General features: G+C 40.8%; 1 protein-coding gene across 1 annotated transcript in view; it reads left to right on the plus strand.

Annotated features, from left to right (window-relative positions):
- The window catches only part of ADAM23 (ADAM metallopeptidase domain 23), an 842,294-nt gene that overhangs the window by 800,784 nt on the left and 17,370 nt on the right, over positions 1-24,140 (plus strand). The window contains exon 25 of the mRNA XM_069225976.1: positions 11,114-11,204. Coding sequence (XP_069082077.1) covers positions 11,114-11,204 — 91 coding nt within the window. The remainder of the gene's footprint in view (positions 1-11,113; positions 11,205-24,140) is intronic.

Here is a 24,140-nt window from a genome sequence, read left to right on the forward strand (position 1 = left end):
AGGGCTAGTTTGAGCCCCCTCCTTTTTTTAGTGCAATCATGGTCAAACCACCCTTTATTCTGCATGGTCTGCCTATATTGAAGGTAATATGTCAGAAGACTCTTAATGTAGGATATAACTGTACTAAAACTACTGAGCAACTGTGGGGGTTCTATTTCCTCTTGTAGACAGTATTCAGTTTCAGATGAGCAGCCTTATACAATCTTCTGTAAGAGATCTGCCGGATCTACGTCTTTCCATTTCAGTCTTACCCCATTTGTTCTGTGTACCTGTGCTTGTTTTGCAGTAATATGAAACTCTTCCATCCGGGCCTGGCGCTTTTCCCGATTTACTACTAGTCAGGATTCTCCTAATTTCATCGGCTGTTATTGGGGCGTTCAATACTTCGTTCTCCTGCCGCGATAAACCAGGGAATGCATCAGCCCCTAACCAATCTGTTATCATACCTTCATCCACCTCCAACTTCTCGGAATACAGTTGCGAAAAGAAATTCCGAAAAGCCGATTCTATTGCCGTCCCTTCTATTGTTTTTTCACCTGAGTGCTCCGCTTCAACCTCCTTAATATAATTCCTGACACGGTCCGCTTTGCCTTTCCAGGCTAACAACTTCCCGGCATTTTCCCCGTACTCGAAATGGGCCAACTTGCTTGCTTCCCATTTGCTTTGAATTCTTCCCTGTAGTACCTTTTCCATCTGACTTCTCAGCCTCTCCCAGCTGGACCTCACCGTTGCCGTCTCCCCTGCCTCGATTATTTTAGCTTTACATTTTCGCATTTCCTGCTCCAATACATAAATCTCTTCCTTATACCGTTTATGTTTCTGGATGGAATAACTCCTTAATTCCCCGCGAATGACTGCTTTAAACGTGTCCCATACTACAGATAGAGGGGCGGAGCCCATATTTACACTAAAAAAGAATTCAGCTTCCTTACGCAAGTTTAACAACACCTCTTGATCTAGTTGCAGAGTTCGATCAATCGTCCACCGACCACTAGAACTTGTCTGACGAAAGCACAAATTTAACTGCACCGCAGAATGATCTGATAAATGCGAAGGCAGATACGCAATATTCTCCACCTCCTCTCTCAAACGCATGTCCAATAAAAAATAATCAATTCGCGAAGCGTGTCTGTATTTCTTATTAAAGAAAGAGAAATCCCTACTATTCCCCCACCCTCAGCCTCCAAATGTCGCATAGACCCAATTCCTTCATCATCGTCCTTAAATACTGTTGCGACTTAGGAGTACCTCGTGATTTAGAGTTATGCCTGTCTAACTCATTATCTAGTACTACGTTAAAATCACCCATCAAAATAACCGGATCTGAAAATTCCAAAAGCTGAGAGAAAAGCTGCTTTAAGGGTTCTATATCGTCGTGATTGGGCCCATAGTATCCTGCTAATATCAAATTCCGACCTCCAAATTGCGTTTTTACTATTACACATCGCCCTGCTAAATCTGATTTAGACTCCAAAATTGCTACACCGCCCTGCTGTACATGTTTAACTAAAATTACCACTCCTTTATTATGATAGCTGTGTTCTGTGCATGCGAATGCTCGCACCCATCTTAATTTTTGTATTAAATTAGTACACTCCGCCTTGGTAAGATGTGTTTCCTGCAAAACTAAAATTTGTGCCATAGAGTCCTTCAAGTACTGTAATATTCGTTCCCTTCTTCCTCGCACCCGTAAGCCATTGACATTCCATGACAAAATTTGTAGTGGCATATTCAGCACCCTCTGACCTCCTCCCCTACTAGCCATCTATCAATCTTAAATAGTAACAAATAGTTGGGCTGAACGAGGCTTTACTTTTTACTTTCTCCCCCCTTTCCCCCCCAACCCCCACACTCCGCCCCCCTCCCTACTACCCTCTCGCCTACCCCCACCCATAGAGAACCCCCCCCAACTAAGGACCATACTGATCCAAATTTTAGAGCGCCCCCAAGTTCCCAGGAGAGTTTTGCCATTGTACATTACACGCAGCCTTATTCAGTAGCCTGCTCACTTTTAACCATAGCCAATAATTCATCCGCCTCGCTAATGTCTCTAATGTTGTACATTTTGTTGTTATACATGACTCTAAGGAAAGCTGGGAATTTCAACTGGGCCGAAACCCCCAATGATCTAAAAATCTCCAAGCGTTTCCCCAGCTCCCACTGCCTATCCATAGTCGCCCTGGATAGGTCAGACCTGACCTCGAACACAATATCCTTCGCTCTCAAAGACTTCAATTTCAATGCTCTGGATAAAATCTTTTCTTTCATCTGGTAGGACAGAAAGTTTATCAAAATTTTCCGAGGTCTACTGCTATTTGTGCGTGGCTTAAAGGGGTCACGGTGAATTCTTTGAATATCTTTCCCAATATCATCCTCGGTTTCCTCTAGATCCACTGCTGATTTGATTAATGACACTACAAAGGTTTTAAGATCGCCTCCTTCCGCACCTTCCGGTACCTTCAACAATTTTAGATGATTCCTTCTTGAATAGTTTTCCATCTGCTCCATCCTGTTTTTTAGAGCCAGTTCGCTCCTCCTCAAAGTCTCAATCTCGACCTTGTGCTGTATCAGCTCCTCCTTCAAACCCCCCATAGCTTCCTCCAGGGCCTTTGTTCTTACCATTACGCCATCAATTTTCTTTTCCAGATTGGCACACACCTCTCTTATCTCCCCTTGATTTACCTCCGAGTTCGCAAAACCCTTTTTAACATCCTCAGAAATAGACAAGATTAAAGCCTCCAATGAAGTACTCAATAAAGGGGGGGTCCCCGAGGTGGCCTGAACGGGCTCCGGCACTACTGCCCTAGATACGTGATCTTGAACTTCTGCCAGGCTATTGTTTGGAGTCTGAACTAACACCAGGGCCGTCTGTTCTTCTCCTAGCCCTGGCGGGGAGGTCCTTGCCCCCTCCCTGCCCTCACCCAGAATACTTTCCGCCTGCCTAGTGGTATCTTCCATTGCAGCTCTAACCTGCCCGGGGATAAGCGTAACTACCTCCGGTCTCACTTTAAAGAAGGGAGTTTATTTGAAATAAGCACTTGGAGCCCACCCTTAGCCCTCCTAGAGTGGGAACGAGTAGCTGGCAAGAAATGTGAGGCAAATCCTAGCATATGCACCTGGGAAACACACCAAGGGGGTTATTACAACTTTGGAGGAGGTGTTAATCCGTCCCAAAAGTGACTGTAAAGTGACGGATATACCACCAGCCGAATTACGAGTCCATTATATCCTATGGAACTCGTAATACGGCTGGTGGTATATCCGTCACTTTACCGTAACTTTTGGGACGGATTAACACCTCCTCCAAAGTTGTAATAACCCCCCAAGTTTCTTAAATACATTCCAGGTCAAGGTTATTGATAATACTGCCCCATTTCTCTGTCTCAAACTTACTACGTAGGCCTTGGACATTCCATGTTGCAAAGTTATGGCACTCTTCAGTGATTCCACTATACTCTCTACCATTATTCCTTGCTTCTATTTGACTGTTGGTGCTTAAAGGATTGTCCGACTCATTCCCTGTGGGGGTTATTGAAGCAGACCTCAGGGTCCGATCCTTCTGTCTTCTGGGTCTCAGTAGGGACAATGCCAAGCTCAGTAGACGTTATCGTTCTAAAATACCCCACCCACTTTAAACTATCCTCATGTCCCCTGTACCTTTGTCAGTCATTATCTGAGAGTGTACTCAGAGCCTGATATCTATTACTTAATGGTACTGGGTAGTTTTGGTAAAATCTTTAGTTGGTTCAGAGTAGTGTTTTACCAGGGGTACCCTGATTGTATGGGTTGTAAATGTCAATAAAATGCACCCAACGGGAGCAATGATGGAGTATTAACATGGTGTGGGTGGAATTTGACCCTGGATAGAATGTCCTTTACAAGGCTGGGGTTCCTAAAGTTAATGATTATACAATCTCCCCACACTCTTTCTCTAGGGGACCCACCCAGGATACTCTTCGAGTTAAAATAATCTGGTGAGCATCATGTAATGTACATAAATTGTTTTGGACCAGCCAATGCAGTACTTTATTCTTCAGGGGTCCCTTGAGGTTCATTCTGACCTAGCCATAAAAGGGGAACATTGACCATGATAATTACATAAGGGCAACACTCCGGTGGTAAATTAACAGTTGTGGGATCCTCACTCACTTGCAGCGAGGCTTGCGTAGTGCCCGTGGGCTTCAGAATGTAACTAGACTGGGGCAATTTAGGTGCTGTGTGGCTTTATAGTTGATCTTGGGCCGTCCGGTATCTGGCCATGCGACTTCTTGCTAATAATTGTGCGCTGTCTACTAAGTTGGCCATCGCCAACAGCTGTCCTTCGCTCTTCTATAGTATTATGCCTCTTCCTAATATTTGTAGCTGAACCAATATCACCTATAGTCTATCTGTCCTGAGGTATAACTATGGTTCTGGGTCAATTCGTGCAACATTCTGAGCAACAATCAATTGGGGGACAGGGGACATCGAGGGCATAGAAAGTTTGTGGCACATGGTCATTATTTTCTCCACCTCACCTTCAAGTTTATCCAATTTGTCTCTAAGAGGTTTTAATAGATCATTAAAGGCAGACATAAGATTCCATTGAATGGGTTCAGAATTAGCTGACATTATAGGGTCTAGCTCGCTTTCAGCCCCCTTTCTCCATCTTTTCCTCCTTGTAACAACAGGTGAATGATTAACAGATATGGGGGTAGCGGTTGCTTTATTCTTGCTCCCTGTAGGGTCATCACTGTTCCTTATATCCTCTAGATCTATAGTGTAATTAGTGTCAGCTACCAAGTCTGTTGGTCTTGGGGGACCCTCTGTGCCTTCACTTGAACAGCTCCCAGAGATAGACGCATTTCGGCAAGATCAATTTCCTTTGATATAACTCCCACCGCCCGCACCAAAAAAGAGTCAATTGTAGAGCAGTGTGGTTCAGTATCTACCTTTTGGGCTGTGATTTTTCGCTTACCCATACTTCGTCAGTATGTGTTAACACCCACTTCTATAAATCAAGTGCAACTACAATGGGGCAAGCATCCAATATAAGGCAACAATAATATTACATTTATATGTCTCACATACTTATTCTGCAATCTTTATAATCATACACCGTTTTATGAACAGCCTTATCAAACCTTACTGGGTCCTGAAGGCAAGAGGGTGGGCCCAGCCCAGCCACATCTGCCCGCAGACGGGCACAGATGGGCCCACTCTTGGCCCGGTCTACGCCTATGTCTGGTCTATGTGCCTTCGGGCGCTGCCGAGCTTCGTAGGCAGCCTCCTCCCGCCGGTGTGACTGGGAGGTGTGGTCCGATTCACCCTTCGCCCCCTGTGGCCAAGAGCAGAGTGTTGCGCCCAGCGGAAAGCGCATGTCAAGTTTATGCGCCTTCGGGTGCTGCAGAGCATCAAAGGCGGTATCATCCCGCCAGTGTTCCTTCGAGGTGTGGTCTGATTCACCCTTTGCCCCCTGTGGCCAAGAGCAGAGTGTTGCGCGCAGCGGAAAGCGCATGTCAAGTTTATGCACCTTCGGGAGGTGCAGAGCGTCGTAGGCGGCCTCCTCCCACCGGTCTGCCTTGGAGGTGTGGTCCGATTCACCCTTCACCCCCTGTGGCCAAGAGCAGAGTGTTCATTACTTCATTACACAATGTTTGCAGCAGTTTGTGCTTTTTAAAATTTTGACAACAATAATAAAATGACTTGTTGTCATTAACAGTTCATATCCTTCATATAGAGAAATATATATATATATATATATAAAGAGAGAGAGAGAGACAGAGCTATTCCTATTGCATATGTTTTTTTGATGTGTTTATTCCTGTCAATAACATGACAGAGCAAAGTGAAACAGCAATACAAAATCAGTATATCAGAATCACTGAACACCAACCCATTAGTCTAGCATGTCACATGAATCTGTCTAAACAGTGCTTTTATCGTTACTAATTCATGCCAGAAGTGAATGTGCAAGAACAGAAGAGTGATCACAAAAAATGCATCACCAAACATCATGCCCACACAACAGTTTTGATTCACTAAAAACCCTGAAGACCATCAAGTGCTGTTCATATATTGGCCCTCATTATGGCGGCCGGCAGTGAAGACCGCCACATTATTAGTGTGGCGGGTTGGCCTCTGCAACACTCATTTGTACACTCATTTACAGACACTGACATACATGCATTCAAACTCCTATACACAAATGCATACACACGTACATTCACACATGCAGACAACACCCAAACAACTCCCCCTACCCTCCCACCCCCCTCCCCTGTTGGACGATCAACTTACCTTGTCCAACGAGGGGGTCGTCGGCAGGGAACGAGAACAGATGCTTCCACCACCAGCAGCGCCCCGCCATCAGGACACCGCCAGGCCGTATTACAGGTCGTAATATGGCTGGTGGAGTCCTTTTGGCAGGGTGGGGCTTGTGGTGGAACCGCCCATGCACCTCCAACCGCCAGCATGACTACTGGAGGATTTCCTCCCAAATTGTGGCAGAAATCCTTCAGTACTCGTGATGTGGTGGTCGGAAGACCGCCAGCACTGGTGGTCTTCTGATGCCTGTTGCTTCGGCAGTCTGCTGAAAAGACCGTCAAAGTCATAATGAGGGCCATAGTGTTTAAGGTGTACTTTGAGCAGGCTCCAGTGATTAATATTTTCCCACAGCCTATAATAAGTTGTAATATGTAATAGATTCATTCCATATGAGGCACAAAATGAATGGTAAAACAAATAGGGACTAGCATGAGGTATGAGAGATTTAGGGCCTGATTACAACTTTGGCGGAGGGGGTTAATCTGTCCCAAATGTGACGGATATCCCGCCCGCCATATTACAAATCCACTATATCCTATGGAACTCGTAATACGATGGGCAGGATATCCGTCACATTTGGGACGGATTAACCCCCTCCGCCAAAGTTGTAATCAGGCCCGTAGTCCTCTTCAATAGAGCCAAGACTCAGTCTATTGACATAAAGCTCCTTTTATCCAGACGTACGTATAAATCATGAAGGGTTTTAGCATTAAGCTAAAACTTCAATTCAGAAACATTTTCAATACCACTCTGAGCACAAACTAAACCAGCACAACTTCATGTTAGTCATATTCAGGTGTCTCTAGGTCTTTGATACGCATTCCATTTTGTTTCATGTTTCACACTTCCTTTTAAGAATGCACTGTTTAAATCACCCATATTTAGAAAAATAAATGTCAGGAGTGTTGTTTCTTTATAAATTTCTATAACATGTCTATTTTTGTACTTGTGTTTTACTGACAAGTTTGTTTACTGTTAATATTTTTAATGTTTCTGCTAACAAACAGCTTTTTTCAGTGGGTACTGTTATAGTAGCATTTGTTGACAATGTATAGGTATGCCACATGGACCAAAGACATTCCATCTGTGATAAACATCTGTATGTGCTGGTCTGCAAAGTATACCGTTTCCCCTCTTTGTTAAAAAGGTCTAAAACCATAGGCCTCATAGTCCTGTTTTTTATAGGATATGAAGCAGGTACAATACATGGGTATAAAGAGTCAGTGCTCATCTAGTGGTTTGTTCAAATTTATTCTCATTTTTTAATAAGAGTAGAAACAATTGTGTTTTTCCTTTTACTCTTTACCATCTGATTAATTATCTTCAAAGTGCTGTCTCTGCTATTTTATGAATTCTAGCATGCCTTCATAGATTTACAGTGAACAGCACAAAATGGTCCCTATTTTAAAATGTTGTGCCATCAAATACATTTGTTGAAAAATGTGCATACTTCATGTGTATAAGTATTGCATTTGTGGAAACACATAGGGACATTGGAGTATTGCACAAAATGGTGTGGACTGTGAATATTGTCCTTTTATCTAAATGTTAAAAAACACTTCCTTTGTACTCTTATAAAAATGATGATAGTCTTGAAGAGCTACATAACATAGTAAATGTTACATTTTGCCTGGATACCATACACTATAAAAGGTGGGGAGTTTCAGACTTTTAAATTCAAGAAAATTAGTTTTTCACATGCAATATGTTTTTCCATTTTTAAGCTGTTTCCCAAAAAGATTTATGGTATGCTGCAAATTTCCCTTGGAAGAGTTACTGTATTCTTCTCTATGTGATCATTATCTTTAAAAAATGATTTCCCCTTTCCCTCCACACAGTGAGCATGGCCACCAACCGGCTCATAGGTGCAGTGGCAGGGACCATTCTGGCTCTGGGGGTGATTTTTGGAGGCACAGGGTGGGGAATAGAGTAAGCACTTTTTTCTCAGTTCCAGAGCTTCATTATCTGGTGATATAGTGTGTGAGGTATCTGTATGCACCTGAGCCTCCCCTCTTTCTCTCTCTTTCTGTACTGTCCCATTGGCTTTGTGTCATGTGGTGACTGTATTTTGTTATGTGGTTTGAACGTGTCCATGTCATGTGGTTTTTGCTCATGTCGTGTTAAACCCTCTCCAGTCTGGGACAATGTGGGGCATTCATCAAAATACCCTTTTGGTATATTTACTTTAGTTCATTGTTTACACTTAATGAAATAAATGTTTCAATGTTTTCAGTGCCCTCAAGCGGTTCATATCTAAAGTGACAACAAATAAAATGTGCCCACTGAGTTGTGAAATGCATTTTATATGAATGACTGTCAAACAGTATTTCACTTGAAGAGCATCATCCTAACCACTGAAATGCACTATATCACTTGATCCTGGTACACTAGTATATATAATATTGTGCTTTCCTTAATAGACCTATCACAGTTGTACTAACATCTCCTAATGGCTTCGAACAATCAGTTTTTCATCTGAGAATGTATCCCTGTGACTAATCTTCATTAACGTCTTAATGTTTATTTTCAATGGCTAGTTTCCTTTGTTTTTTTAATAAAAAATAATTTCCATTAATTAATAGACATATCACAAGATTGTGCTGTGGCATTCCTTCTGTGATGCATGTCACAATCTTGACACTGTGGACATACAGACTCCACTGGGGCTGTTCTGTGGCCAACATATGATACTTTTATGAAAAACCACATACATTTTCTTTTATAAAATTCTGTTGAGGATACAAAATAATTGGTATTTTACACACAAAGTGCAAGGGATTACAATCCATGAGAAGAACAAAAGTGAAACAGAATATGCAAAGTAGACAGCAAAAGTACATTTTGCACTGACAATGGCTGATTCTGTCCTCCAGGGTTAATGGGATGAATATATTCTGCTACTCTTAAATCTCTTCAGTCAAATGGTTTCCATCCGGATGGTACCAAATCAAAGTTCTTAGCCAAAAGGGAATAATCTTTATATTTAATTGACATCCTCAACATTTTAAATAGTTCAGGATTTTGTGAGCAAAATGTAATATTGTTTATAAATCTAAATTTCTTTTGAGAATACTCTGCCCAGCTTGCACACTGGATGTTTTAGTAAATATGCCTTATCTTTGAATGCAAGGAACAGATAAAGATCTATCCCCAGACACAGAGTGGCAGCACTTCAGTTGAGACAGCAGCTGTTAGCCATAAGGCAATATTCTACTTATGTCATAACGCATATATTCTTCCTCTGCAACATATGTGTTTTACTGTGAATTTGAATACATCTTGAGATTTCGTTTTTAAGGTGAAGTATGGATATGAACTTGGTGCTAGTTATGACATTGCTAGTTAGTTTTCAGGATGGGTTCTTCAAAAGAAACTCTGTATTCACTGTCCATGCCTTTTAGACCTAGCTGTCTTCTTCTGTTTCAAGCTATCTAGTTAAAATATGCAATGCAGCTTGTCCGTTCTGTAGCTCCATAGATGGGATCCTTTTGTAGACTATGGTGTATGGCCACAGTTTTTTTTACAAGTGATTTTCACCAATCTAATGCAGGTCCTAGGGTTACCTCTATTTCAGGTACTCAGAAGCCAAAACGTTTTGCTTTCTTAATGATACAGAATGCATATATTAAGTTTTGAAAATATGGGAAATGAAAGGAAAGAAGTCTAGAATGCTAAGCAGAATTTTAAAACTGTAAAACGTTATTTTACTCTGAAAAATGTTACATTTGCATAGCTCCTTTTCTGCTGTTTGTATAGGGAGGGTATACAATGAGAAATTATCTAAGTTTGAATTTATACATAAACTAACACCTCATTGTCTATCTACAACAACGTTTATAAGAATATGGATAGTCCAAGATATGGTGGATAACATTAGGTATGACTGGTCCTGGGGAGTCAAAGTTATAGGCCACACAGAAGGGTTGATTAATTTGGAAATATAAGTATTTCTGTACTAAAATGAAGTTTCAGATTTCAAAAATAGCAGGAGGTTACCCAAATACACCCTTGTGCATTCATGTTGGTTATCCTTTTCAAGTGTTCAGTAGTCAGAAGACAGTTCTTCATTCCCACTTCTGACTCATATACTCCACACCAAAAATATTTGCATGAAGAAGGTAAAATCAGTCATGAACAATGTTTTCTTTGACTCCATCTCACTGTTTGGATTTATTTGCTGTATGAGGATGGCAAAGATATGGTATGATATGTATAATTCCTCAGTGGCAAATCCACTGTTTCTCTACTGCTCCAGAGCTGTTCCGTTTTTTCTGTAGTACCTGCCTCACTGACTGACTATGGTACTTCCCCTAGCACACATGGGCTTTATGTGACATACTGAACCCAAATAAACATTGGAACTGACTTGGGACTGGAAACAAATCAAGGGAAAATGACACCAAACAGTTTCAGCAACTTTATGTGAGATGTGCCTGAATATAATTGTCTACGTTGTGTTCATTCTAAAGCACTTGAATGTTGTAAATTTATTTGATACCTGATCCAATGTTTACTGCACAATGTGTTCTACAACAGCTAGTGAATTTAGGCATTCAAGTCAATGCTTCTGTTACCAATTTCTATCATGGGTAGAGAAAATGTTCCTAAGGGAAATTAGTATATAATGCAGTGAGAAGCTGTCATATATAGAAATAATCCTCTTAGAAATGTTTGATTTGATATATCATTGGCGGGAGGGATGAAGGGTGGTGGGATTTTCAGTTGTTCTGCAATGGCTTTTAAAACTTTCCCTTGTTATTGTAGTGGTTGGTTCTGATGTCTTTCTTCCCATAATCCTTTGTCGCAGGTCCTAGTGCCACCAACCTTATAATAGGCTCCATCGCTGGAGCCATCCTCGTAGCTGCTATTGTGCTTGGGGGTACAGGATGGGGCTTTAAGTAAGAAATGACGCATGTCTTATCTTCAGTGGCTATGGCATTTCTCTTTACTGCTTACATCACACACGTTTTGAGTTCCTGCTACAAGACCCTGTGTCAAATGTAAAAGAAATATGCAGCTGCTAAATGTTTATGCATGCATTGAATCAATGAGGAACTGGACATGTGGGTGGAGAAAACAACAGATGTCACCTGGGTGCAAAGTTGCTTGTTCTGAAGTCAGGTGTATGGGGTCTACTATTTAAATATGCACCTATACAACTGCTGAATTCAGTGCCTAGATCCCACCTCTAAAAGCTCAGTAGTGGAACTAGATACCAACATTTTGAGAGATGGAAAACCCTGAATAAAATAAATACTAAAGTTCCTTCCATCAATCACTGAGCTCCTTATACTTTATGTAGGTGAATATGTATCATTGTCAAGATACTATATAGTGATGTCATTTGAGGAATGGAAAGCGAGCTTTAATGATAGCATATACATTCCTAATATTAAAGATTCATTCAGGAGAAAATGAGGAGCAGGATGAATGATTCACAAACTACAGTATGTTTGGAGAAAATTCCTGACTTTGGACTCTCAAAGAAGACCAAACGTACTACTGGAAAACTATAGCAGTCATGATATTCTGGTACAGCTTTCATGCCTAGCATTTATACCAGATGTTATGACAATGTGAAGTAACATGTTTACTTTTTTGCACACAAGGAACACATTTTACACAGTGGAGGAATTGCGATTTTCCTGCCCTCCCATTCATTTTTTGGGTGTTGCTTCCTCTGTTCTACTGTGGAGGCACTATTGTTACTCCTGTCCTTAATCAGAGTAAACGTTCAAGCTTTTGCATGGCAGAGACTATTGGAATATTCACACATTTAGGTGTGTGTGGAAGTTCACCCAATTTTTCGGGTTAAACCGCCTTCAGATGGACTCTACCTTGCCACTACCCCTAATTATGTGAAAGTAGAAATTTCACCACAGTGGCAGAATTTCCTTATTCACAGTCCCCTTTATGATAGTAAATTTCTCCAAGTCCTGATCATGTGAATCAGGAATAGGAGTCTGCACTCTCAATACATTTAATTGAGTACCACCTTTGAAATTAGGTGCACAAATATATTTGTGAATTAGTACCCCATTTACCAAGTCATGTCTTTGACTAGATGACAGACAGTGATATTAGACAACAAGCTTCAGCATCATTCAATTCAAAACACCTGCTTCCGATGTGGCCAAAGACTTTCATGACTAAATTTGTATAAGCCTCAATGAAATGTATTGGTGATGCCAGAGTGCTTTTCAATAGATCGAATCCTTCATCTATGAAACCACTATCCTGGATGAAAGTAATACTCGAGAAGGCACATTCAGTCTCTTGGACTGGAATTATAATGACACTTAGACAAATCTCCCTCTTGTCCATACTGATTGTTTTACATGGTTAGTGCTCATTGGGCAAGCAGTGTGGTGGCAGCTATTTATTTCTTAGTTTCTGCTTTTCCTCTCTATTGATCCACATTGTCGTTGAATTCAGGTTGTTATTTCCCCAGTGAAATCAATCTAAAGCCACTGCATGAACACTATCTTCATACCATGCTCTCACACAAAAAATCCAAATTCTGAAACAACAACTATATAAATGGGATTTGTATATCTCTACTGATTATAAAGCCTTCACATTTTTTTTAGCAAAACATATTTCAAACGTGAAATTATTGTGATAATTTGATAATTTCCTTTATAATCTATTGTAGTAATAATATATCGTAGTATCCTTTTTGCTTAGGGGAGATTCTGGTAACACAGTGAGCAATAAAAGAATGCGAAACAATTCAACTATTTATTTGAGTGCTGTTGAAGATATTCAGGGAGTTTTTATTGTTGAGTGTCGTAGAAATCACTACAAGTAACAGTGCAAAAGCTTCTAGTTTATATAGAATTATTAACAAGCAACAGCACAAGGCATGATTGAATCGTTAGTTGTTCAGTTTCTTTTCTCTTTTATTCCATCTTTCAATTTCGGCTTCAATTCTTCCTAATTTTTGTTTTTAGTGAAGTATGATTGTCATTTTTTAAATGTTTGCATTTGATGAGGGTTAATGTTTTAAACCTTTTAATCTTCTTACCCTTGCAGTATTTAAAGACTTCATCATTTTAGGATCAAATCTGGGTGCTTTTAGCTTCTCAATGAATTAGCTGCCCCAGGCTGATGACAAGTATACTTTTCACGCAGGTTTGAGAAGGCTCCTTTAACACTGCCATTTGGGAACATAAGAAATGGCACTATAATTACAAGTACTACCTCAGAAGTGCAATAACGTCTAGTAAAGTAATCATCAGGAAAGAACAACAGTGGTTTGAAAGCATTATCAATGGAGTAGGAAGCTAGTTTTCACATTTTGTGTACATTAATAAAATGTGTACATATGCCACTGTCGGTGGCTTTTTGGTGTAAGTCTGGACAGCACAGTTCCCCAGGATCCCTTACTATGAAAGCTATTCAGTAAATATCTTGGTACACATTTTAACAACTTAGTGGGGTACAGACCTTGCCAATGTTGCAGTGTTTGACTAGCCAATGTTGCAGTTGTATAATTATACCTGGGTTTTCATCCTTGCCACTCACTCTATTTTAAACGACCCAGGTATTACAAGCATGAAAATAAAAGTATTTCGAAAATGTAACAGAATGAATCAAATCACATCAGGTCTTAGTTTGTAAAAAATAAAAGTGCTAGGGCCCAAGGTAGTCCGCTGCAGTCAACCCCACACTTCCTGCCACTTCAGTGAAAGGCAGTGCTACCATTACCCAACAGTCAATCATCACACTTAAACAAGTCCTTTTTGAATAATGCATCAAACTCTGCCTGACCTGGAAATGCGAGTTGTATCATTTTTAATACATGAAATTGCAAAACACTTGTGCTTTGCTAAAAAAAATAAGTTGAGAGCACCACCATGTGATGTCATCTCATAAACAAGTGCCAGTGTTTAAAAATACATCCCAGAGCCAAGCACCGGCACAGATTAGGTACTGGATTACGTAGATATATAAAATATGTAATTATGCATTCAAACCTCACAATTAATGACCCTTTTCAATAAGAAAAGTTTTCCAATAGTTAATAGAATTGCTCATACAAAATGAAAAGTGCCAGAGCCGTGGACATATTAGTCAATATACCCACATATGTGGTCACATCCTGAAGCCTTCTTTTCACCTATTCTGCAATAGTTAAGAAATACTTTTTGTAGAATGCATTACACACTGTGATGGCCTCTATTCCTTCAACGTGGGCTGTACATGAAATAAGAGCAATCTGTAATTACTTTCTAGTGTCTAGTAATTGATTTAAAGTTTTTATGTGATTACTTTCTTTTGTCTAATAATTCATTTATAGTCTTGGTCTTGCATTGGAGAAGTCTTCATTGTTACTGACAAAATGTCAAACGTTACCAAAGTATGTAGCTGTTTGTTTCTTATCTGCTGATGTTTCCAAGGGCTATCTTTTGTACTGTTAACCCATCTTCTACACTGGAGACACAATCAACTTTCCACTTTCTGAAGCAGCAAGTGGAAGATTGATTGTGTAGGCTTATCTCTTTCTACCACAGAGACCACTGCTTCCTAGATCTACAGATGGTCCTGAATGTCATGTAGTTGTAATCTTCTGGATGTTTTGAGGTGTCTGCTCCTCTAAGCTGACAGAAACAGTGCAAAACAAAAGCATAAGGGATATATTAGCATTTGAGTTGTGTTCAATGAGACTCCTATGTTTATTCCCATTTGATGATTGCTGATGAGGTGCTCCCAAAGGATTATATTTAAGTTCACCTTTTAGGAGAAATTAGTTGGTCTCTGTCTTGACCCATGTTCCTGCAAGTGACTCAGGTCCAAACATGACTTAAACTTGTCTTTGTGATCCTCTCATGACACCAAGTCAGCCTGCTAAGGTAAGCTAGTTTGATTGTACAGCTATGACAGAATTACATCTATTTAAATATGTTTAAATATGGGGACATAATCATTTGCATTTTGTAACGTGTTAGTTGAATTATGGGGAACGGATGTGTGTCTTGATAGTGTTGTATGCATCAATGTAACACAAAGAGTGGAAAGAGGCAACAGAGGTTAGACATTGGGTGGGGAGTTGTCTTCAAGACCAGGTAATAAATGGGATACCAAGAAGACAAAGATTTATCAAGTACGCCAAATAAGCATCTTTATTCTAAGCATGAATGCACTCATGAATCTAGATTGAAAGCGCGAGAAAACGTGAGAAAACCTAAAATGAGAATCTTGTAATGAGAAAGCCTAAAGTTTAAATGTGAGAAAACATTAATTGAGGCAATTAAATATTGCTACTATTTTTCCCCATTAAATCACGAAACATGCTCTTATCTTAACTGTCCCTACATACATTTCTATTTACTTCTAACTACAATCCTATATCCTGGTGCCTTACCAGAGGCTTTGGACTTCTGAAATTTAACACTTCCCTGCACTACATTCTTATGCTTATAATTTACCCTAACTCTGCACCTACCCACATACACATGAATGTAAATTCACCAAAATGCCAGGGATAGCGGAAGTGACATCACATGCCTTTTGACCTTCAGTTTCACTCACACACATATAGTTACACATAAACACATACACTCTCTCTCATGTAGACACACAATCACATCGAAGCAAGCACACAACATACATTTAAAAACATTTTTTGCCTCGGTTGGCTTGCAGGGAAGTTTATGTCCCAGCTCATTGTACTCCATTTTTTACTTACACTAATAGTGTTATCAGTGAGGGCTTTGTACTCTCTCTTTTTAAATTCACTAACAGTCAATAATGAGACATTATTCACTAATAGTGCAATAAACATTCGAGAGAAATCAGAGAGTGGAAACCTAAGCAATGGACCAGCAGCCCCTGTGGTCCTGCCACTGAGTTTGCCACCTCCGAGGCCAGGGGTCGCAAAGACAGTGCTGGGGGATGCAAGATCAAGCCAGGGGTCGCAGCAGCAGCCCCTGGCAACCCCTAAATTACGTCCATGCACAGCCCCACTGTTTAAAACCCTTTCCCATGCCCTTACCCATTTTTAAGCTTAGATGTAATGCCTAAGAACTAATGCTAACCCTAATCCAAGTTTAAACACTTTACCTTACTCTATCCTTAATTCTAATTATATGCTCATCCCCCTCATTCCTTTCATCTACCCTAACCATGATCATTTCCTGTTTGTCAAAGTTGTTCATATTGCTTCTTTTTTTACTCTCTTTGTAGATTTTTCCACTTTTGTGGCATCAAAACAAATGATCATATGAGTGGAAGTGTCTACCTATATCTTGACAGATGGTATAAAAGCAGGTGGGGCAAACAGAGCGAGTTTTTTTTGCGAAAGATATCAACTGCACTGCAGTGCTTCTTCAGAATGGAGCAGTAGTGTATCCGTACAGATAATTAATTATAAGAACAATAGAGAAAACAAACTAAACTTCTAGCAACAGGCAGTCAGGTAGTAAGTTAAGTCATAACTAATGGACTAACTTAGAGCCTTGTCTAAAAACTGTCTGCTATAGGGCCCATCTGCAAATGAAATTCGAGACAGGTGTTGCATGTGTGTGTGTGGTTGTGTGTGTTTACACAATGGGGCAAAAATCATGAATAACCCGCACACACACTTGCATAATGTTTGTTTGCATTACTTCCACGTTTTTTTCCATATTGTCCTTATTGTCATGTTATCTAAAAGTTGGTGGAAATGTGAATGCACATCTCCATTGAGTTCTCTTAATTGGCAGTAGTGGAAAATCGAGTGTACCGGCTTCCTATGACTGAATTTGCAGGTTCAAAATAAATCAGTTGGGCAAGAGGACTGAATACCAGAAATTAAGTAAGACTGGGAAATGCCGACATTGTCTTTTGTAGGGATACCCAATAAAGCAAAGATTTGTCCCCAAGTAGAATGGGAAAACATAAATCATGAGCAGGGCTTGGGAAGGCAAAATAAATTAGAGCACAATGGTTCAGGAACATTAGGAGCAGAACATTGATCTGAGATTATAAATAGATGGTATGTATTGAGAAAAACTGGCTACCCAGACAGGAGTGTTGATGCCTGTTAGAACATTCTGACCCTTGTTTGCGAATTTTAGGTTGCCAAGGTGATGTGGAAGTTATTATAATCTGGTTTCAGAATTTTAAATTCAAATATTTTTGCACTTTTTAAAGCATATAATTTATAGGTATAATTGGCCACTACCAATGCATGTATTTGACACAGTGAAAGAATAATCTTATCAAAAGTCTTACATGGTTGTTTTATGTCATTTCATGCTGAAAATCATGCTTGTGGTATCATTTACATCTCAACGTGCTAAGCTATAAGTATTTTTAACATTTTAGGTAAGAAGTTAATTGTATTCATGCTAATTTGGATGATTCCACACAACCTCTAAATGCACACTATTATGTAAACATCATATTAATGTCAGGGTGAACTTTTGAAATTCTCTGCTGATGGAAGTCTAAAAAAACATGAACATAATGTAGAATTTAAAGAGACAGTAGACGATACCGTTACTAATCTCCGTCTGTCAGTAGGTTGTGCAACTCGGAGAAGAATATCACTTTGCACCCAGTGTGTCATACTGTCAAATGCATTCTTGTTCCATAGGCATGTAGATTTCCGTATTGGAAGTGGGCATCTGTGGCAAACTGATTGTGAAAGACTGAGTAGAATAAGAGAATGCACTTGCTGTAGCAGAACCTCAAACACAATGGTCTGGCCTAGTTCACCGCTTTAACGTGCATGTTTCTTGTGGTGAGGAAATCGAAGTGGTATATTCACCTAGACGCTGAAAGAGCCTGACCAATGGCAAATTCTGCTACTTTTTGTGAGAGCATGCTTGTTAGCCCTGCAAGACTAACAAACAGGTTTCACAAAGGCACATGTAATCGAGAGAGCAATAGCGGAAAGAGTACGATCCAAAGGTTCTCTTATTTTTTTTATTTTTTTTATACATATTGTTTACAAAAACCCTGGGGCACCACTAGAACCACTTCTCGCCAGACCTAATCAGGACCTCATGTGTACTTATATAAGGCTGGAAGATGTCAAAGAGAGCAGGCAAAAATAGACAGAAACCTGTGTCATGGGGACCATGATATGGCACAACAACTCTGACTTCCCCATGTGCATGCTGCAGTAATTTTACTAAATATAGATATGCTTAAAATTGGTTAATGTCATTTGGTGTCTGGCCTGGCTAAATTTTGGGCCAATGTGTACTTCCATGAACTGCAGGGAACAGTAACACAGATATCATACTAATGTATGGTACACAGTGCCTCAATTATTATTTTTGTCTTGGACAATGATGTGCCCACTTATTTTAATATCCACTGAAAAGCCAACCTTTGTATCAAAAAATCTGATTTAGCTATTGGGCTCTGGTGTAAATAATAGGTTTATTATCAATTCGTAAAAACAATTGAAAATAAGAAATAAACCTTCTGAAACAAGTGGAAATGTATTGAAGTTCTTCAGAAAAAGACAATATTGACTGTATTAAAAAGAAAGACTGGTTGATATGATGGGAATCTAGTGAATTCAAAAGGACCCTATTGACGCTGTCGTTTTCATGTGTAAAACCAACTCAAACATGCAAATAACGTAATTTACGAGTACACTCAATTCACAAATTGTAAAGGTGCATTTGCTAAGTGGCAAACTGTACACACTAGCCTGGATATTAATGGGCAATCTGTCATTCTGGAGGGAATACTAGATGACCTCCCCATCACAATGTCTCTGCCTGTGTGCCCCGAACGCCAACCAGTCCCAATTTTTGCACACTCTTACACCAACCCTATTTCACAACCTATCTGCCCCTGCCTACTTGGTGGGGGCTTAGGGGTCTAGAGAGGGGGACATTTACTGTGTCCCAGATACCACAAAAGACCGCTCCTGCAATCTCAGGAGCACTATCGATCACACTCTTAATCCTTAGCACACTGGGCCAGCAACCTCCAAGTTGAGGATGCGTGGCGCCACTTACGCCCTAACCACAGGGAATATTCATATTACTTCAGCTTACACAACATACATACCAGGGTATACCTCTTAATCTGCACAGAAACAGCACTATCAGGGATTAACGGAGCTGAGTACTTGGGGCGTACCATATCCGACCATTTTCCATTGTTATTATACCTGAACTGATGATGCATACCCCCTTAGCGGTTTTCCCTTGAAGCCTTACGAGACACACTATTCCGGGACTCCATATCTGCTCATATAAGCACATACTTCATGACCAACGAAGGCACAGCATCAGGCCCAGGTGCCAAATAGGGCGCATTCAGAGTGGTCCTAAGGGGTCAAGCAATCCAAACTATATATGGCACACGCAAGACACTGCGCACAGACCTAGACTCTTTGGAGTTTGACTTGCGTACACTTCAGCAGCAGCTTCACACAGATCAAACCATTCTGACTCGCCTCACTGACACAGACACTTGAGCCACTGTGCCGATTGGATTACAGGGAATATCAGGCTAGGAGACATGCTGAATGAGACAAAGTGGGCAGAATACTGGCGTGGCTCCTTACATCAGAGCCTTAATTAAGACCCCAAACACTGCGATACGTGACGAGGCAGGACACATCCTTAATACCCAAGACATCATAAATGAGGCCTTCTGATCTTAATACACTAAACTCTACAGAGCACCGGTGCAGACTGACACCAGTTCGATTGACACATTCTTGGACACTATCCAACTGCCCCATCTCCAAGATGCACATAGAATTGTTCTTGATGATCCGGTGTCCACTGACGAACTAGTAGAACAATACAACAATTAGCACAGGGCAAAACACCAGGATCAAATGGCTGGCTAATTGAGTTCTATTCTGCACACTGCCCTACTCTTTTACCGCACCTACTTTTTGTTTTAGTTTTTAATGAGACACTCCCCTCTAATTCCGTGCAGCTATTTTGATGGTTCTCCCGAAACTGGATCAAAACCCACTTCTGTTGGGTTCTTATCATCCCCTCCCCCTATTAAACACTGATTATAAAATACTAGGGAAGTTCCTGGCAAATCAACTGACACCCATCGTTCAGCAATTAGTGCACCATGACCAAAATGGCTTTATTCTAGGATGGAGCACCTGCTTAAACCACCGCCACTTATTTATATTAATCGATTTGGCGAGGTCCACAGGAGCCACCCTTGGATCACCTACTTAGACATAGAAAAGGCATTCAACACCCTCAGATGGTTGTACTTATTCAAAAAGGGATTGGATTTGGTCCCACGATCTTAAACTTCGTTAGAGCACTATAGAATTCCCCGCAAGCCCGGATTAAGACCAGTCATGTAATATCCGAACCATTCATTATTCAGTGGGGTACAAGGCAGGGTTGCCTCTGTCACTGGTTATTTTTGCGCTAACGATGGAACCCCTGGCCTGTACTCTGCAAGCGTGTGCCTCATACTGGGGAATCCATTCCCATAATAACTGCCAAATCACCTCAATGTATGCAGACGATGCCTTGATATATCTCAAAAACGACCCCAAATTTCGGCCTCACCTCTTGGATCTACTACAATGTTTTGGAGAGGCACTGGGTGTCCGAGTAGGCTGGGGCAAATCCCTCATTTTCCCCTTAACACAACTGATGGATCTCCAGAGGGAGGACCTAACTCCTGCCCTACTCACATGGGAGGTTAGCTCCATTAGATATCTGAGAGATCTTGTGTACTATACCACTACTGATCTTATCAAAGGTAACATAGGCAGAGCTATCGGGAGCACAAGAACTTCCCTCCCTTTTTGGACATCACTTCCGCTCTTTCCAGTGGGCAGAATAGCCATCTCTAGAATGCTCATCCTACATAGGGCTTTATAGTTTTTCTCAGCACTACCGATACCGCTGCTGGCCGAAATTTTTGCAGATATGCATGCCCGTCTTACAGCATTGATTTGGGGCACAGGCCGATGTAGGGTGGTGCTCACCAAACTATACTCTCCAACTGATACAGGCAGTCTCAGTGACCCGAATTATGAATACTATTATGCTGCGGCCCATCTTTAGTGGCCCATGAGATGGCTTGCAAATCACAACATTGCAGAGATGGGACGCAATGGGAGCGCCCAGACTACCGCTCAGGTCCTTCAGTAGCTGTAGGGTCCCGATTTGGACCCCCCCCAGGAGTTGGAGGCAACACTCTGATGAAGGTGGCCAATACCTGCTGGACTAAATATGTTGTGGGCAAAAACAGTTGACCCCCATATTCTCCGGAGCTCCCCCTATGGGCTCTCCAAGAATGCAGACATGCCTGGGGCCACTGGATGGACCCAGGCTGGGACCACGACCTGGGGAGACCTATTTACAGATAAGATACTTAATACCCTAGACAGCATAGTAGATGACTATGGAATCCCTCAAGGCTCCTTTCTGCTGTATGCCACGCTTACTGAAATCATCCACGCAGTCTGGAAGTGGACATGAACCTGAAACCTGAAACTTCTGCAAAGGTACAGGTTCTCCTAACACACGGGTCAGCCCGAATAGCCATTATGCTATTATACACAGCACTGTGCTCCAAATGGGAACACCCCCTACACCTCCTGAGAACATACTAGGAAACGTTCCTGGCGACACCACTGACAGATACACAATGGGTCCAATGCCTGAAAGGCCAGGTTTAAATACACACAATTTAATTATTTATATCACAGTCATTTGACCCCCAAATGGATAGCACACATGTACCCGGGTGCATTGGATGCATGTCCTTAATGTTCCATCCCCAAAGCTGACTTCTTACACATGGTATGGGAATATCCAATACTTACTTCCTACTGGCATGAGATTGTGGGCTTCCTTACAGACTCCCTAGGTGTCTCTTTTGAAAGGATGGTTTACACTGCTTATTAAGCATTATTCAGAGGATTGCGGTGCCGCAAACCCCTCAATAAATAAACGGACCTGGCCCTGGTAGTGGCAAAATGCAGGATACCTATGTCTTGGAAATCTTACCCTCCTCCTCCATTCAGGCAATGGCTATCAGACCTACAACTAGCTGTGCAGGCAGAACAACAAATACTGCAGGACACACCTTCAAATCAACACTCCACACACACCACCAGACTGGCACACAATCCTTGAAAAGATAGACACTAAAGCCAAGTCGGATGAACGTCCACTGTAGATTGGCCCGACCCATCCCACCCAAACGTACCCCAATGTATACACAAAGCCCCCAGACCCACTTCCCCTTGGCCAATGTGTGCCCCCACACCCGGTGCCACGCCCATCGTACCTCATAAATGCAAGCCCTCATGCATGCCATATTGTTATTGTAACATTATGGTTAAGTGGAATATAACAGCCCAGAAAGTATGCTATGTACAGAATAGTATGTGAATGACTCTCTTTTTTTCCCTTTATTCCCCTCCTTTCCTGAGATTCATTGTACCCATAATGCTTGAGAGAAGATGTTTACGGTCATATAGATCAGGAATGTAATGGGGGCAGTCTGAGGACCATATGTGACTTGATAAGGATACTGTCATTATTTCATGATGTGCATTTATGCTGATGTTATTCTGTGATTTCAACTTCAATAAAAAAAAGGTGAAAAAGGGTGCATTTGCAAATTGCGCAATATTACCCCTATGTAGTCTACTGTTTTGCGTGAAAAAATCTCTTTTTGTAGCTTGGGTTGGGTTTTTGAGTCTGAACACAGGTCTGTAATTATAATTCCCTTGTTCCTTTCCCCAGAAGTGACTCTGAAGTGTACTTCACAAGCAAACTGGTTTCTGAAGAATTCTCAAAAATATATGTATATCTGTGCCTGCATATTTACATTCTTGCACGGGTGGAGAGTAACAAGTGTGAGAATTTCAAAACCTTTCCAAAAGTTGACCTGGTAAAATGCAAGTTCTTTTTACCCTTAGACAAGTATAACTCACCTACTGGTTTCAGGGTGGAAGTGGGTAATGGATATGTTGGTGTATTTCTACAAACTTATCGGTTTGTTTATTCCCTACCTTTAAGGGATTGTCCATCATTAAACACCCACCCCAAGCTATAATGAGAGATTTTTTCATGCAAAACAGTAGACTACACAGGGGTAAAATTGTGCAATTGGTGAAAGGGAACTGAAGCCATTTGTGGGGAAAGGAACAAGGTAATTATAAGTACAGACCTGTGGTCAGACTCTCTGGGTCATATGCCATAGCACCAAAGCTTCCATCAGGACATTAAAGATATCCTTTCTTTAAACGTGAAATTTTATTTGTAAAACAAAACAAAATCTGCAAATTAGCTCGGAAATATTATTAAAGAATAAGTACATTACTAAACAAAATCCATCTTTGCAAGATTGATTTTGCCAAGATAGAGTAAACAGAGTGGTCCCTTTTTTTTATTTGAAACAAAGTTCTCTTCAAAAGTCTCTTATGTATCAGTATTATAATTTGGTGCGAAATTGTTATTGAAGCACTTGATCCTTTTTTATTACGTCCTTTTTCATTGGGATGCAATTAAGCACCAACATTTCTGATTTAGTGACATTAACATTTAGTGACATTAATCCTCAAAGGCACTGGGATACGACCACTAGTGCAGTAATGACAACAGTAGTATCAATTATGTTGCAACAGTACACCAATATATCATCTATGTGAAGTGTGGCTGTTAGTGTAAATTGATTTGAGAGTGGGAAGATTTCCTAGAGGCTATTGATAAAATGTCTCAGCCTCACCTGTGAATATTGCATTTGATGAATGGCATCATTTGAATCTAAAGTAAGAACATATGGACAACCATATTCTCTGGAGTATCATATTAACAATAAATTGATGTCATATTTATTTTACATCAGCAACCCATATTACCAAACAATTTGTA

The sequence above is a fragment of the Pleurodeles waltl genome, chromosome 3_1 (assembly GCF_031143425.1).
Source record: "Pleurodeles waltl isolate 20211129_DDA chromosome 3_1, aPleWal1.hap1.20221129, whole genome shotgun sequence".
Classification (NCBI taxonomy): Eukaryota; Metazoa; Chordata; class Amphibia; order Caudata; family Salamandridae; genus Pleurodeles; species Pleurodeles waltl.